The 16,499-nt window shown below is 44.7% G+C and overlaps 1 protein-coding gene across 4 annotated transcripts in view; it reads right to left on the bottom strand.

The window, feature by feature from the left end:
• The window catches only part of LOC138472450 (polycystin-2-like protein 1), a 2,384,383-nt gene that overhangs the window by 583,048 nt on the left and 1,784,836 nt on the right, over positions 1-16,499 (bottom strand). For all 4 annotated transcript variants that reach the window (XM_069610623.1, XM_069610624.1, XM_069610625.1 and 1 more), the window contains one exon: positions 10,410-10,508. In XM_069610623.1, the coding sequence (XP_069466724.1) occupies positions 10,410-10,508 (99 nt within the window). The remainder of the gene's footprint in view (positions 1-10,409; positions 10,509-16,499) is intronic.

Here is a 16,499-nt window from a genome sequence, read left to right as displayed (position 1 = left end):
CTGGCGAACCACTCTAACCTGACAAGCGCTGGAGGAACCGGAGCACCGGAGTACAGGGCACAGATGGGAAAAAATAGAGTAAAAAATAATAAAGGAAAGAAATGCACAGCAAAAAATAGCGCTGATGAAGAGCAGGTTCTTTGTTTCCATCTGCACAGAAAAGAGACGTGGTGCTATAAGGCGGGGACAGCAGTGCATGATGACGCCTGCTGCCACTCATATGTATGCCTAAAATGTAAAGATAAAGTGCTTATTTTGTGGTGCAAATGTCTCCAGTACCATCCCCACCTATGGGCATAAATACAGTATGGAGGAAAGAGGACGAGACATAGGAGTATCTTTCTTTCTTTCTTTCTTTCTTTCTTTCTTTCTTTCTTTCTTTCTTTCTTTCTTTCTTTCTTTCTTTCTTTCTCTCTTTCTGCTCAAGAGGTAGAAACAAGGTGTCCATGTTATGCTTGTGTTCCGCGCCTTCCTACTATGCCAGGTATGGATCTATGTTTGGGCTGGTTACTGGGCATCTATCATAGATGTCCATTAATAAATGGCATTCCTTCTCCCTGGGCCCTCCAGCACTTCACTTTCACAGATAAAGTGAAAGTGCGCCTTGAGGCCTTCAGTGCGCCTTGAGGCCTTCGGGCGATTAGGTGCATTTGCAAGAATTTAAATAAATAAATAAATAAATAAATAAATAAATAAATAAATAATAACCAATTATGTATCCATGCAAGGTGCTGGAGGGCTTAGGGGGTCAGGCATGACATTGCATGTGAGACACTAGGAATCCCAGCAGACTGGGCTGGCATTCTTTACTAGGCATCCCAGTAAAAAAAAAACATGCATGGCCCCTGGGACACAGTGCCTACCATGCACACTGTGAATTTAATTGAGTGTATGCAAGGTGCTGCGGTCAGAAATTGTATTATTTTACTGGACATCTATCGTAGATGCCCAGTAAAACTAATGACATGCCTGCCCGAATCCCCAGCTCCAAAATCAATGTGGTTATGTGTGTATGCCATGTGCTGCGGTTCCAAGAGCAGGCATGGGCTTTTTCACTAGACATCTATTATTGATGTCCAGCAAAAAAATACCATCCCTGTTCCCTGGGCCCCACAGCGCCTAACATATGCACACAATCAGCTGGATAATGTGTGCATGCGAGGTGCTGGGGCACCAGGGGGCAGGCATGGTATTTTTTTTTACTAGACATCTATCGTAGATGTCCAGTAAAAAATACCATCCCTGTCCCCCGGCCACCACAGCACCTAACACAGGCAGACATTCAAGGTGATGATGTGCAAATGCAAGGTGCTGGGCAGCCCAGGGGTCAGGCATGGTACTTTTTACTGGACATCTATCATAGATGTCCAATATAAAAATACCATCCCTGTCCCCTGAGCCCCAAAGTGCCTCGCAGATGCACACAATCAACGTGATTATGTGTGTATGCGAGGCGTTGGTGGTCCCAAGGGGCAGGTGTGGTATTTTTACAATACATCTATCATAGATGTCCAGTAAAAAAATACCATCCCTGTCCCCTCGGCCCCACAGCGCTTCAGATGGAGAGATGAGTTTGGCTGGTGGCGAGGGGGGATTGTGCAACACAGGCATTTTTTAAATGCCTTTGTTGTATACCCCCCACTTGACAAAATCAGCTCCACGGACCAGCACAAACACACTCACACAACATTCACACAGCAAGCACTCAGTCATTCACGTGAGCCCCCATCATCATACACTCACTCATAACAAAAGCATACACGGATCAATACATATATTTAAATGATAAATGAATATAAAATGACTTTTGCCCCAGTCCTGAAGTTTCCTCCTCAGTCCTCCAGCGTCTGCATAGCACGAACAGGAATCAGAAAGCAAGAGCATGGGTGATGGAATGCCACACTCCAGCCAGCTGTTTGTATGTGTGAAAAGGTGCAGAAAGGCCCCTTTACACATACACAGCAAGTATTTCCAATTAGCTATGCAAGGATGGGGAATCAAAACACCCCGCCTTGCATGGCTCATTGAGCATGAGCAGCTGGAGAACTGAACTGTCAAAGGGAAATTGTGTTTCCCTTCAGCCAGCCCAGGAGTGCTCCTTCAGTTAGAAAAAGCAGATGGAGTGATCAGTGTTTCACTGGGCTGGCTCCTTGGCTCCTCCATAATGGGCCAGGGGGCCAGTGGGTTGATGCCCCCTTGTCCATTATGGACGAGCCGCCCCTGCCTATATCTTCCATTGCAGGGCCAGCTGAAGAGGTGCAGGGCTCGTGTCGCCCTATTTCAAAATTATGTTTAGGGGCACCCTTGCCTACAGCTGGGAAAATTAGTCGGAAGAACCTGTCGGGTGCATAGATTGTATCTATTAATCATTTTAAATACAATATTAAAACCTATAACTCAATTCTGAGCTACTTAACAAAGCACGCCTCCAGGCAAGGCAACGGAGGGTCGACATGATAAGATTGAAATTGAAGCTCTACCTCACAAATGACATAAAAGGTGCTTGGTTGAACATTCCAAAACAGTTAAGAACAGCCCTACAGATAAGGGGAGTATCAGCCAATTTTACTCCCTAAAAATTGGGAAAAAGTCCCCCAAAATAAAAATAGGGAGTAAAAATACTTCCAACAAAATCTGGAAAAATACATGCAGAATCTTGCACCCCTGCTTTCACCCTCACAGCTCCATGGATATGTTTGGACCAGTAGTGCACATAGTAACACAGGAAGAAGCTACTATTTGAACTGCCTGATTGAAAGAAGTAAACATATATCTTTTAATGTGCATGAATAACTAGGTGCAAAGAAGTAAATATTACAGAAACATTCCCCTTTTTCAGTTAAAACATATTTTTACTTGCTTATAAAATACTCTCATTGGGAACTGGACTTGCATAAAAATCATTATACTCCCAACTTTTAAAAAAAAGTGAGTAAAATACTCCCACTTCCAAATCTTATCTGGAGCACTGGTTAAGACTGTGTCGTTTCTGTAAGTCGGCAGTGGAAACTCTGGAACACCTTTTCACAGTGTATTATGTTATTTGATGTGCAATCCCAAATATTTGGAACATTCTGGCCGAATTGGGAAGAGTATTCAATGGGTTTGTGGCACCGGCTTATATGTGTACCAGACACTGCTCTTATCATTGCAGTGATGAGATTTCTTAAGTTAATTTCTGCTAAGAAGATATGTTCTTAAATAGGTGAAATTGCTGAATAAGCATTTTAAATATGGTCGTTAAATTTGTCTGATCTTGTTTTATCTGTTTTAGATTAAATTTGTATGAGTGTTTTATATGTTTTATATGTGTGAACAGATTAATGTAACTGAAACACACAATAAATACAATAAAATGGAGTGAAACAGAACTACCAGTCCCAGAATGCAAGTAATAAGCAGGGTTGCGTGACCATCGCTCGGATGACATGGAGCACAACTTCATTCTATCCATACTCCACTCATCCTACTCATGTTTTTATGTGGTCCTATTTCTTTTAAACCTTGTTTTTATACTTCCACATGTTGTGCATTGAGCATATAAAATCCCATTTTAGCATGACAGACAGCAGACAGCTGGTCACTTTGTGTGCTCATGCTAGCACGAACACCACGGCAATGCCTGTAGTCTATTTTTACCACAGGCTGTATTCTTTCCAGGAAGGAAGGGGGAGTTTTTGACTCATACCGTGCTAAGATTTTAGAACTGCATAGGATTTGACATTCCTCTTGCACCCGTCCCGATTCCTAGATCCCCTGCTCCCTCCCCACCGTCCCCACTCAACCCTCACGGCACCTGGCCCACGATATAGCACCCACCTTCTCAAGCCCCCTCACTATCTCCCCGAGCACAACCCTTGAAACCTCCCCTCGCACCTCATCGCAGCCTAACGCCACTCACCCACTCTCCTACCACCACCCTGCATCCAACTCTAAAATCAGAAGTGCTCTCTGGCACGCAAATCACCTCCCCCCGCAGAAGCCTATTCCCCTACACCCTCCCACCCTAATTCATCATCCTCCAAGCTCCCTCTGACCGCTATTGAGAACTCCCTAATACCCCACACCAACACACCTCACCCCCTATCAAACTCCCAAGCCAGAGGAGCCCGCTGGCACTCCAAACAGCGCAAACCCTCATCTTCTTATGCTCCTTCCTTCCACCCTCCAATGAACACCCCTCCCTCCCTATCGCTCCCCCATACTCCCAGTCCCTCTAGCCCACCCCCTTCTAAGTCCTCCCCTTAACCCCTTCTTGACCCCTGCCAACAATCCCCCCTTCATATCCCTTCCCCTAACTAAAAGCAGCACGTCTCACCCTCGCAAGAACGGTAGCTTCATCTCCATCACCCTCCGACCCCCCTACCTTCTCTCACACCCCTATTGCACCAAAACCTATGATAAGTAGAAAACGAGGCTGGTCCCCCTCCTCGACTCTTTACTCCTCACCACTTCTTCCTCAACCCGCCTCCCAATCTCTTCCTCCCCTACCCCAGCACACCCCCCTCTGCTGTCCCTCCGCTTCCACCCCCTCTCTCTCGACTTCTCACCCTGCACACCGGACCCCCGAACCCTTCGAGACCCACTCCAATTTCAACCCCCCCGAACCCGCTCACACCCACTTACCATCTGTCCACTCGCCCACCCCTCCTTGACTCTAACCACACCCCTCACATATCCTCCTCCGCCCGCCTACTCTTCCCAGCCTCCATCGACGTAACACCATCTCATGTCACTCAGAATCTGCTGGCACCCTACCCCCTCACTACCCCTCCTCTCCCTGTCTCAATGACCCAGAATGTCCCAAACTCCTGGCCCCCTCCAATCTTCCAAGCTCCTCTTGCTCCCACCCATATGACCTCCTCCATGACCACACACCCCACCAAAGTCAACTGCATCCCTTTTAATGGCTGCTCTGTAGCGAAAAACGGATACAGCATCTTCAAGCTCCTCTCCTCTGACAAACCGACTTAGTCTTCATCACCGAAACCTGGTTCTCCGACGACTTTGACCGTGTTGCACATGAAGCATCACCGCCCGGCCTCACTCATCCCGCACAATACACCTCTCATTTCTCCATCTCACCCGTCGAATCTCAGACATGCATTCCTTCATGTGAATCCCTTATAGTTAAACTCTCACTACCTACGACTTTCTCCCACAGCTCCTACTCATCTACAGACCCCCTGGTTATGACAGACAATTCTCAAACAACCGCTGTTATTCTGTAGCCACCATTCAAGTAAATCACCCCTCTCTGACTCTCCTAGGAGACTTCAATATCTGGTTGGACATTCCCACCAACCCCATGACCCAGACACTGGTTAACAGTCTTGATGCGCTCAACCTCTCCCTTCATATGAACGGTCCAACCCACTCAAGGGCGCACACCCTTGATGCAATCTTCAGCTCCCATAACCTGATTCATCTATCCCCCCCAAACCACTCATCTGGTCCGACCACTTTGCGATCCCTTTCTCCATCCTGACACCTGCCCCTTCCCTTACATCCCCCGGGATCTCCCCCCAAGACCTCAAATGCTGGAACAAAGTAAAGATCCTTCCTGACCTTACCAAAACCCTACTCCTTATATCCCATACAATGCCCCCCCCCAGACAGATCCTTGACCATCGACCCTTTCGACTCATGGCTCAATGAATTACTAATTCCTCTCACCCCTTCACGGTCCGCTTCCTCACGCAATGGACCATTCCCGAAATAGTTCACGCCCGAACTCTTGAACGCCAAAAAACAAAATAACTCTCTGGAACGCAAATGGCTAGCATCAAAAACCGATCTCAGCATATCCACTACTACAAAGCTGAAATCCGGAAACCCAAAAAAGCCTATTACAACAAACACATTCTCAACTGTGGAAACCGCAGCAAAGAACTCCATAAAATCATATCTGAATTTGTCAAACCCACTTGCACCTCTAACCAATCAGCCCCATCTCAATCACTCTGCCACTCCCTCTCCCTACACTTCTACACCACTGCTCTTGACAGGACGACCTCCCTTAACAACAAACTGTCCCTCCTCTACCCCTCCAACAACCGACCAATCCAACAACCCCCTGACACCCCTCTGCCCGATCCCCAATTCCCCCAGTTTCAACTCCTTCAGACCCATCTACAGGGAGGAGTTTCTAGACCTATCTGCTAGCAAACCGTCTGGCTCCCCCCTTTACCCCTGCCCCACCTCTGTCCTAAAAGAAATGTTCTCGTCTACCTGCGCAGGAGAACATGCAAGAACCATACTAAATGACTCCCTCAGCTCTGGCATCTTCCCCTATGCCTTCAGAATTGCACATGTCAAGCCTCTTCTTAAAAATTCATCCCTCGACCCCCATGACCACAAAAACTACAGACCCATCTCAAACACCAGATTCCTTGCAAAACTTATGGACCGAACAGCATACTCCCAGCTAAATATCTTTGTTGAATCCAGCAACCTCCTCGACCCCACACAATCAGGCTTCAGACCACGACATGGAACCAAAACCACTCTGACCTCGATCTGGGATGATCTTAAGGTCAATGCGGACTCTGAAGGATGCGCTGCACCAATTCTCCTCGACCTCTAAGCAGCCTTTGACACAATTAACCACTCAATCCTCCTTGACCATCTCCACTCCCTTGGAATCTGTGGCACTGCTCTCAAGTGGATCGCATCCTTCCTCAGCAATAGGAAGCAAATAACACTCCTCTCCCCTTTTGTCTCAGCTGCTCGCTCGGTTAATACTGGAGTATCACAAGGTGCATGTCTATCTGCTCTCCTATTCAACCTCTATCTGTCCACCCTTCCTGGAATCATCCACTTGCACAACATTTCATGGTACAACTATGCTGACGATACCCAAATCATCCTTAAAATCCACAATTCGGACACCAACCCCAGCCCGACCTCGAAGCCTGTCGTCTAGATATTGACCGATGGATGACAATAAACCACCTCCTCTCAAACCCCACTAAAACCGAAATCATGGTGTGCGGCAACACTGTCCTTCTACCCCATCCTCTCGCCCCCCATCCCTGGGCCAACCCCCGACCCCCTCCGACACAGTAAAAAACCTAGGCTGCACTATGGACTCTGGCCTAACCGTCTCCCGTCAGATCAACAATGTGTCTAAATATTGTCACTACCATCTCAAACTTCTCAGACGCATCTTTCCCTACCTCTCCTTCCTGAACAGACTTGCCGCTGTTATGGCTATTGTAATGTCGAGACTGGACTATGCCAACTCCCTATACCTAGGAGTCCCGGTTTATCATATTAATAAACTCCAAAAAGCACAAAATGCTGCTGCTAAACTGCTCCTCGCCCTGGTTCCAAGAGATCATACCTCTCCAGCTCTCCGAACCCTCCAAAGGCTCCCAGTCAGACAAAGGGCCACTTTCAAGATCCTATGCATACTCACCGTGCAGTGCACAAGACCGGCCCATTATACCTGCAAGAAAAGTTAAAACCATACCCACCACCCCGCACCCTAAGATCGAGAACCGCCCTCCATTTAGTGATTCCAACCACTAACTGTCAGGTTTGGAGGATCCGCCTTCTCAGCCTTGTCCCCGACTCTGTGGAACTCTCTTCCCCCAAATATTCGACACACCCAAGACTATATGACATTCCGAAAGGTCTAAAAATGTGGCTTTTTCCATAACACCAACCTCAACCTTTCTGAAGTGATTACAATTCTAATAACCCAATGATTAAAATACACAGTGGAACTCCCAACCATGTCATCAATGAATACGCCCATTCATTTGGCTATAAACAACCATATACCTGAAATGCAGAATAATGATCTCCTTGGGTCATAACTCCTCGCAAATTCCCATGATGCCGCCATGTCCACGCGCCCGTTTAGTCCATAATGTCGCTGTGTACCCCACCCGGGTTCCCCGTGATATATCTATGTACCCTCAGGTCCCCCTGATGTCTATTTGTGCCCCCCAACCCTTTTGCCCCCAGTGTTGTCATTGTGTTCCCCTGCCCACTGGCTGGCCATGTATTCATTGCTACCCCTCTGGCCCCCGTGCTGTCGATGTTTGCCCAACCCCATCTTTGCCCCTTTGCTCCCCCGTGCTGTTGCTGTGTTCCCCGACCCTCTGGCTCCTCGTGCTGTCATAGTGTTCCCCTCTGTTCCCCTGTGTTGTCACTGTTCGACAACACCTCTATTTCCCGTGATGTTGCTGTGTGCCCTTTGTCCCCCATGGGTCACTGTGTACCCCTGCCCTTCTGTTTCCCGTGATGTTGCTTTGTATCCCTCTGTATGCCCACCCTCTAGTCCTCGTGATGTTGCTCTGTGCGCCTTCTGTGCCCGTATGTCGCTATGTAACCCTGCCCTCTTGTTCTGCGTGATGTCAACATGTATCCCTCTGGCCCCCCGTCCTGTCACTGTAAGCCCAGCCCCCTCTAGTCCCGGTGATGTCCTTGAGTGCCTCTACCCCCTCCAGCTCCTGTTTTGTCACTGCGTATACCTGCCCCTCTGGTCCCCTGCCACGTACCCCTCTGGCCCTGTCGCTGTATGCCCAGCCCGCTAGTCCCTGTGATGTATCTGTGATGTGCCTATGTGCCCCTATCCCTCCAGCCCCTGTGTTGTCAATGCATACCCCCACCCCCAGTCCCTATGATGTCACCGTTTACTCCTGTCCCTTATTTCCCCTCAATGTCACTATGTACCCACAACCCCTTAGGTCCCTACGTTTCACTATTGCCCAGACCATCCCGTCACTGCGCCCCAAACCGCTGGTCCACTATGTTGTCAACAACACCTCTAGTTCCCGTGATGCTGCTGTGTGCCCCTCTGTACCCATATGTCGCTGTGTACCCCTGCCCTCCTGTGCCCCCACCGCTATAGTCCCCTTGATGTTGCTGTGTGTCCCTCTGTATGCCCACCCCTATAGTCCCTGTGATGTCACTGTGTGCACCGCTGTGCCTGTGTGCCACTGTGTACCCCTGCCCTCTTGCTCCCCGTAATGTTGCTATGTATCCCTCTGGCCCCCCGTCCTGTCGCTGTAAGCCCAGTCCTCTAGTCCCTGTGATGTCCCTGAGCGCCCCTGCCCCCTCCAGCTCCCATGCTGTTGCTGTGTACGCCTGCCCCCTCTGGTCCACGCCGCGTACCCCTCTGGCCCCTTTCACTTTATGCCCTACCCGCTAGTCCCTGTGATGTCCCTATGTGCCCCTACCTCTCCAGCCCTGTGTTGTCGATGCATACCCCGCCCCTCTGCTCCCCTGTGATGTCGCTGTTTACCCCAGCCCCTCATTTCCCCTCAATGTCACTGTCTACCCACAACCCCTTAGGTCCCCATGTTTCACTATTGCAGAATACTGTTGCAGAATACAACGTTGAAGCTGCTTACTTTGGTGTATATGAAAGCGGTCATCTGCACTACATGTGTATATGAACACTTTCATATGCACCAAAGTAAACAGCTTCAACGTTGTATTCAGCAACGCTGAAGCTGCTTACTTTGGTGTATATGAAAGTGTTCATATACACCACACGGGTATATATGAACACTTTCATATACACCAAAGTAAGCAGCTTCAGCAAGTGTTTATACACACCCGTGATCTCAGCAGCAGTTTTGTAAAATAACAAATATGTTGTTATTTTTACAAAAATGCTGCCGAGATTTCAGGATTGCACCCGTTAAGCCAAAAACAGGCGCAATGCTTAAGGTGCACTGTTGTGCACTACGAGGACGCCCAGGCCCACTTGAGAATAGTCCTGATGTGGCGCAGTCAATCATGCTCTTAAGTTAAGAATCGGGCCCTCAGACTCTATCTGAAAACTTGCAATGAAAACTGATTCTGACAGAGATTCACAGCAGGGAAAATGGTGATGATTTTGATTAGATTGGCGCTTCTCACCTGAATCATACGAGAACTAACTCTGGCTTATAATCATCCCAGAACATCTACTCCGAGGGTCCGATTCTGAACTAGGCGCAGTGAGCGTGCTAAACAGCACTCTTCAATGCGTCTTTTCCTGACGCCCAGGCCTCACACTCATTCGGAAGTGTACCTGGGCATCAGCACAGTGCTCGACAGTGAACTGTCTGCAATCCGCCTGTTTTTATACATAACGGGCAGATTGAAAGTCTCGGCAGCAGTTCCGTTAAATAGCGACATAATTGCAATTTAACTAAACTGGTGCTGAGAACTTCGGAAGAATGTGCCACCTTCAGAATAGATGTCAAGTACTGAAAAGGTTGCTAATGCTTTCTGCGACCTTTTCGATAATTAATACCAAGTTGAGAATTGGGCCCGAGTATCTTGAGATACAACTCCCTCTTGTTACTGTACCACTATGTAAACCAGAACAAAATGAACATATACACTAGGCAGATTTTGTAAAATGGTGTTGTACTAAAACGGTACACTAAACACTTATCACATACCTGTTTTAAAATGTCTGAAAACTGCAATTCATTTTCCTGATTAGAAAGCTCTTCCTTCACTTCGGAGTACGTGTCATTTATTATAGCCAGGAACATATTCTACAAGAAAGAATGTAAGAAAGAATGTATATCATTTAAAAATCAATAAATCATAATATATAAACTAATTAAATAACATAGTTCACGGGAGTCAGCATTTAACAGAAACTAAACCTGACTTTAAAGGAGCAGGTACATATATAACACATTGCAAAGTACAGACAACGGCAATGAAGCAGTGCTGCAGACAGATGGCTGGTTTCCCTCTAATAAAACCCAGGGGTCACTGTGACTATTATGGGTGTTTCCAGTGCATGGGTACACGAGCACTGGTTCTAAATTGCTATGTGATTTGGACGAAAAATGTGTGAAATTACTCTTCTCCCACAGTTGTTGGTGAATCATGGCATGAGTGTGTGGTGGTGTTTACATTTGTTTAAAGCTTGTGTTCAAGTAGAACATTTACATGCTGGGTGCCTGAGCTGAGTGGGACACATCCACTCCAGCAGTAAACTAAGCATTAAAACATGTAGTTTGCACGTCCATTCAATTAAAACAAGAACAAAATACATTTTTAACCCCCTCAGATGAATCAACCTAAATTCAAATGCCCTGGTGGCAATAAATCATAACACGCGCCCCTCTATTTGACATCAGTATATCTGAATGCTGTGTTAGGCCCTTGTAACAACATCAGTGGACGATATAGACAAACGTTCTATGTACACAATATAGTCACGTGTTTCCATGGCAATTGCAAGATGCTGCAGTGCTCAATACATATCAACAAAACCTTTATCCTTGACAACACTATAGTTTTTCTTTATTGAAGACATACGTTTTCGAAAGCCATAACATTCTATTGTTAGGTTACCAAATTGACATCTAGATAAGCTCATAAACTATGTTGCAAATTATGTACAACAATCTTTGATTAGAGAAACCACAATGTAATGTAATAGTCATTTGAAGTCAGGTCATTTGAAGGAGGTCTTTGTGCCTCTGTGCACTATGCCAAAATGTATTTTGATCTCTGGTCTTTATCAAGTCAATTGAATTAATACACACATTTTGAGTTTGGTTTCCTTTTAAGTCTGAAGAAATGGATACACAAGAATGAAGGCATCGTCCTAGCCATATTTCATGTGAATTAAATTAACAAGTCCATAATTATTATCGCATATTTCAAACTCGTATTGGTTCATAGGGTAATCAATGTATCAGTCCTATGGTAATTAAATATTCTCTTCATTCAAACACATTCTTTACATGAAGTGTACAAAACTGCCTTCAAAGGCTACAATCTGAAAGTAGAGATAAAGAAAAAACGTGTATGGTGGTAGAAAAATGACAATAAATTAGACACATTATTAAATGACGATCTGTGTATCATGCATAGTAACATCCTCAGACAGATGTATCTTACCAGGTATATCAAATGGTGTTCCTTATAATAAATTACTCAGATTGGGTACACACCCTACTTGCTTTCAAAATAGTAATCGATGCTTGAAGTACATTAATTCCTTTGCGGGAACATATTTAAAAAATGGTAAAATGAAAATGAGTCTGAATGAGAATGTGAGCAATATATTCAATACAAGATGACAAGGTAAAGGTGAAACCATTAACAAAAGTGGATACTTTATAAAAATTGCCAATTCATGATCTGTTTCTAGTTTGAAGAGATCCATTCTTGGTATCTAAACAAAATAAAATTATTGTGGACTATGGATTTTTTAAAGCATTGTTGGATTGAATCGAAACATATGGAATGACATGAATCCTAAATTCCTGTGTTCCTCTTCTTACTGTTAAATAGCAGAATGAAATTCATCCATGCCACATTCAGCGAATAGTTCAGCGTGACGTGTGAATGTGGACGCTATTTTGTTTGTTTATATACATTCGTGTGACGTCAGTGTGTATGCATCTTATGTTATAGTGGCAAGCCATGTTACGAAACAGCGCAGTTGCTCGTTACGTTAAAAATGAAATGTTGATGTATTAATGGCATGAGTATTTCAGTTAACGCTGATCAGCTCACATATAGATCTCTATGACGGAACAGAAATAACCAACAAATATGTAAAACCTTTGCATTGAGAGTAACCATTATTTCATCTTGTTATGCCCTGTAGAATAATTGAGTAATTTATGTCATATCAATCTGATGCATGATGTGCAAAATTCAAATATGCATTTTGGAAATAGGGGCAATTATCTATAGTGCACAGCTGTGCCTACTATTATAACTTATGAATTTGATTTGATTATGAACCTTCTTGTTATGAACCTGGCTTAATCCTTATGAAAACCACCACAATGCATGCTGCCCTGTATCCTAATTAGTTGTTCATATACCTTATATTATTGATTGTTTGAAATTCTAGTACAAAAAGAATATTGAGGTATGGTGATATGTTATTGCTATAGAAATACATTCATCTTGTGCTCTGTATTAAGACAGCTGAGCATTATTCTTAGCTTGCATATAAGTTAAGCTTCGGTTTTCTGTAACGAGAGTAATATTTTTCCACTTCTAATGTTCGATTTGATGTGGGATAATACCAAAAATATAAAGCCATCTTTGCGGCCTTCTTGGTGATATTTGTTCCAACGAGTTACCAATGGTAAATTTGGATCTTGGCTAACTATCATGCCAATCTGTTCTCTTATACAAATCCTCAGTTCTAAAATGGTGCTCCCAATATAGGGCCTGATTCATGGAATGTTTTCCTATGGGATTGCACCATAATAAAACACGTCCATGAATCAGGCCATAGAGTCTTCCAGCTACACATTGAATTCCATGTACCACAAATGTAGTTCTGAAATTAAGGAAATCTCTAATTATGGTTGTTTGTCCTTCTCTCATTGTAAAATTCATACTATTGTTGAGAGCAAACTTACACATTGAGAAAGTACCACATTTGTAAAAACCTTCAACATGCAACCAATTATGATTTACAAGCATATCTGACATGAAGCTAGGACATAATTTATTGTGTGGTGTAGGTACTTTGGTATATGTCTCTTACAGGTTGTCATCTATATTCTGTTTCACATCTTAATCTATTTGTAATATATGCCAATGTTTTGTAAGAATCTTCGACATTATCACACTTTCATTAGAATATGTGGTTATTAATCTTACAGATGTATCTCTGACTTTGTCTCGCTCCATTTTGAGAATCAGTAAATGACTCATATCTCTCGATTTAACTTTCATGCATGCTAAATCAATGATGTTTTTAGTGTAAAATATTTGTGGAAATCTTCGTTTGATCAAGTCACATTCCTGCTCAAAATCCTTATTCTGACCACAATTTCGTCTTGCCTGAATGAATTCCCCAATAGGTATGTTGTTAACATTACTCTATTGTTGACAGCACTGTACATGCAAAGTAGAGTTAACCTCTGTTATGTGGGGTGAAAATATAGCCCCAGAGTGACAAAGATAGAGAGGCCATGCCAGGCCCTGTTGTGAGAGTGAAGTCGCCTAATGTGGAGTTCCATTGAAATATAAAAGCCAGCACCAAACAGTGATTTTCGACATAAGGCCTAGCGAAATGGAAATAAATCGGCCTAGTCAACTCCACTAAAATGGACAGGCACCCAAGTGAAGGGGAATCTACCTGAGAGCTTAAAACTGATGGATATGCCCAATGAACGGTCATAACATGTGGTGCTGCAGATGCTGACTTCGTGTGAACTGGGTAAAGGCACTGTGTGACAGATTCAAAACTGCAGCCACACACATTGGAAGATAGACATGGAAAGGATAATCATGTGAAAAATACCAAGGACGACTTGTGGCTTACATTAAAAAGCAGAGCTAAGTGACATATTTTAGAGAAAGACACTGACTTTTCACAAATAAACTGACATTCAAAGGGAAAGGCCCACTTGTTGGATTTTTCTATGTAACTGTGGCCTATGTGTGAATAATACCTAAAGTCAACTTATATCTGTCCAAACCGTCTGTCAAGAAAGATTGTATTGTATTTTCTGAAGTATGATTCAGCTGGTGTTTTGCCCACTGAACTGAAAGGCCTGTGCCTATGAAACTTTGACCTCAAGAGCTGTGGGCTAGGCCCACCAGGAAAAGCGGGTCTGGTTCAGTTATAAATACGAAGAATGAACAGAGAATTAGATCAAAATTGTGTGAGTTGCAGATAACACAGCCAGCAGAAATGACCTTTCAGGTCAGGCCTCCCCATTAACTGTGCATTAGTGGCCAACAGAAACTATCTTTTCAATGCTATCTCGACCTCAAGAAATGATTTCAGACCCACTAATGGATGATCAAACATTGTGTATGAAACAGATTGCTGATAAGCAGATGTTCGGCTCAGGTGACGATGGAGAAATGTAACTTAGGAAAAGGCTGAGACTATGTGAAACTGAGGGACTCCTGTGATATTTTATCAAATGATTAACAGTTTGCCACCTTTTCTTTAATTAAAAGAGAACCGTGTGTCCCAGTGAGGCCATCCCAGACTCATGTTAAAGGGGATAAAAGCCTGCCGGTACCATGTAAATATGAATCCTGTGTGATGTATGTATACAATTTAAGTTATGGCCTTCCCATGATTCTGAAGGAATAGAAAGTTGTTGTGATGATAGGTTATGGAAGTAAGGTTTGAATCAGGAAGGGACAGATTTGTGAGTATTTCGGCTCAAGAGTAAATCAATAAAAAGGGTAGCTCCTCCCAGGAAGGGCGTGCCGAGATATGATTAGTATTTTGCGACTCGCCATAAAATATAGAACTCAAAAATATATATGTGCCTGCATTTATCTGAAAAATTAGCGTAGCTGCCATGTTGTTGGACTTTAAGGATACTGAAGAGGTTAAACCCACTTGTCATTTTGGGATGATGAATCTTTCTCCTCCCTCAGCCTCCATCATTTACACCCCTCAACTCCTTGTCCTATTAGCAGGCAGTGGGCGTAATCGGGGAGGGAGAGGGAGAGAGCTGGCCAATCCGTAGCATGCGAATTATGATAATAATGCAGTGTCACCAGCCCTATGAGAAATCAGTTTTCAATCTGAGAGGGATCTTTCTTTGACTTTTCGACTCTTGGACCTTTCTATGGACTTTTGATTTTTCCCTTGACTTTTCCACTCTATAGCTGGAGGTAGTCTGCTTCTGGACTCTTGCAAAGAACTAGCAGAGAGACATGAGAGCAACCAAGGCATTAAACATTGCATGGAAGACAGAAACTGGGAAATCTAGAAGCTAGCGAGGCCTGCAATTTGAGGAGCCAGAGGAAGTCTGGGTGCTGGGGACTACCCTTGACTGAAGCCTTTTGACCAGATCTGTGCTGTCCTGAGAGGAGCCCTGCTGTTTCCCTGGATTCCCCATAAACAAGGCCTGTGTGATGCTGGAAATGTATTGGAGAGCCAGGGCCTCCATATCCTTGTCCTGTACTCCTTTTATCATGTGTGTCCTGTGATGAGTTCTGCACAGGAGTCCATATGGGACACCTGGCAGTACAGCTCTTCCTCTTTTTGGTCATTTGGCCATGGTGAACAGACCATTGGGGTACCCTTATGGCACCCAGGGGTAGGGGTACAACCCTGTACCCCTAGTGTATGTTTTTGGGCACCTGTGTGTGTCCCACAGAGCAGGGTATGGGCTTGTGGCAGCTCCATGATGAATTTGACAGGTGTTCTGAGTATCCTCTATTGTGGGACACCCAGGACCTACCATAGGGTTCAGTGGATTCCTGATAGGAGAGAAGATGACCCCGGTGGCCTATTGCTTTCTATCGCCTGTTACCTTGTTTTCCCGAAGTGTCGGGAAGCCCTGACTCTGTCCCTTCCCTTGACTGGCTGTTGGGTGAAAGTTCCATATATGGTATTGTGGGGAAGTCCAGGCCCGATTGGCTGCAGCCTTCCCAATGACTGTATGTTGTGGGTACGCCCTGGGGTGGGACCTGGGTGAATGGAGTGTGTGACGAATACGCATTTCTTGTTATGGGTGTCTGGTATCTGTGTTTGTGACCCAAAGACTGAGACAGCCTTGTCCGAAACTGGCATGAAT

This window comes from Ambystoma mexicanum, chromosome 8 (genome assembly GCF_040938575.1).
Source record: "Ambystoma mexicanum isolate Mex_15411 chromosome 8, UKY_AmexF1_1, whole genome shotgun sequence".
NCBI classification, from domain to species: domain Eukaryota; kingdom Metazoa; phylum Chordata; class Amphibia; order Caudata; family Ambystomatidae; genus Ambystoma; species Ambystoma mexicanum.
This window is presented reverse-complemented; position numbering and strand designations above follow the sequence as displayed.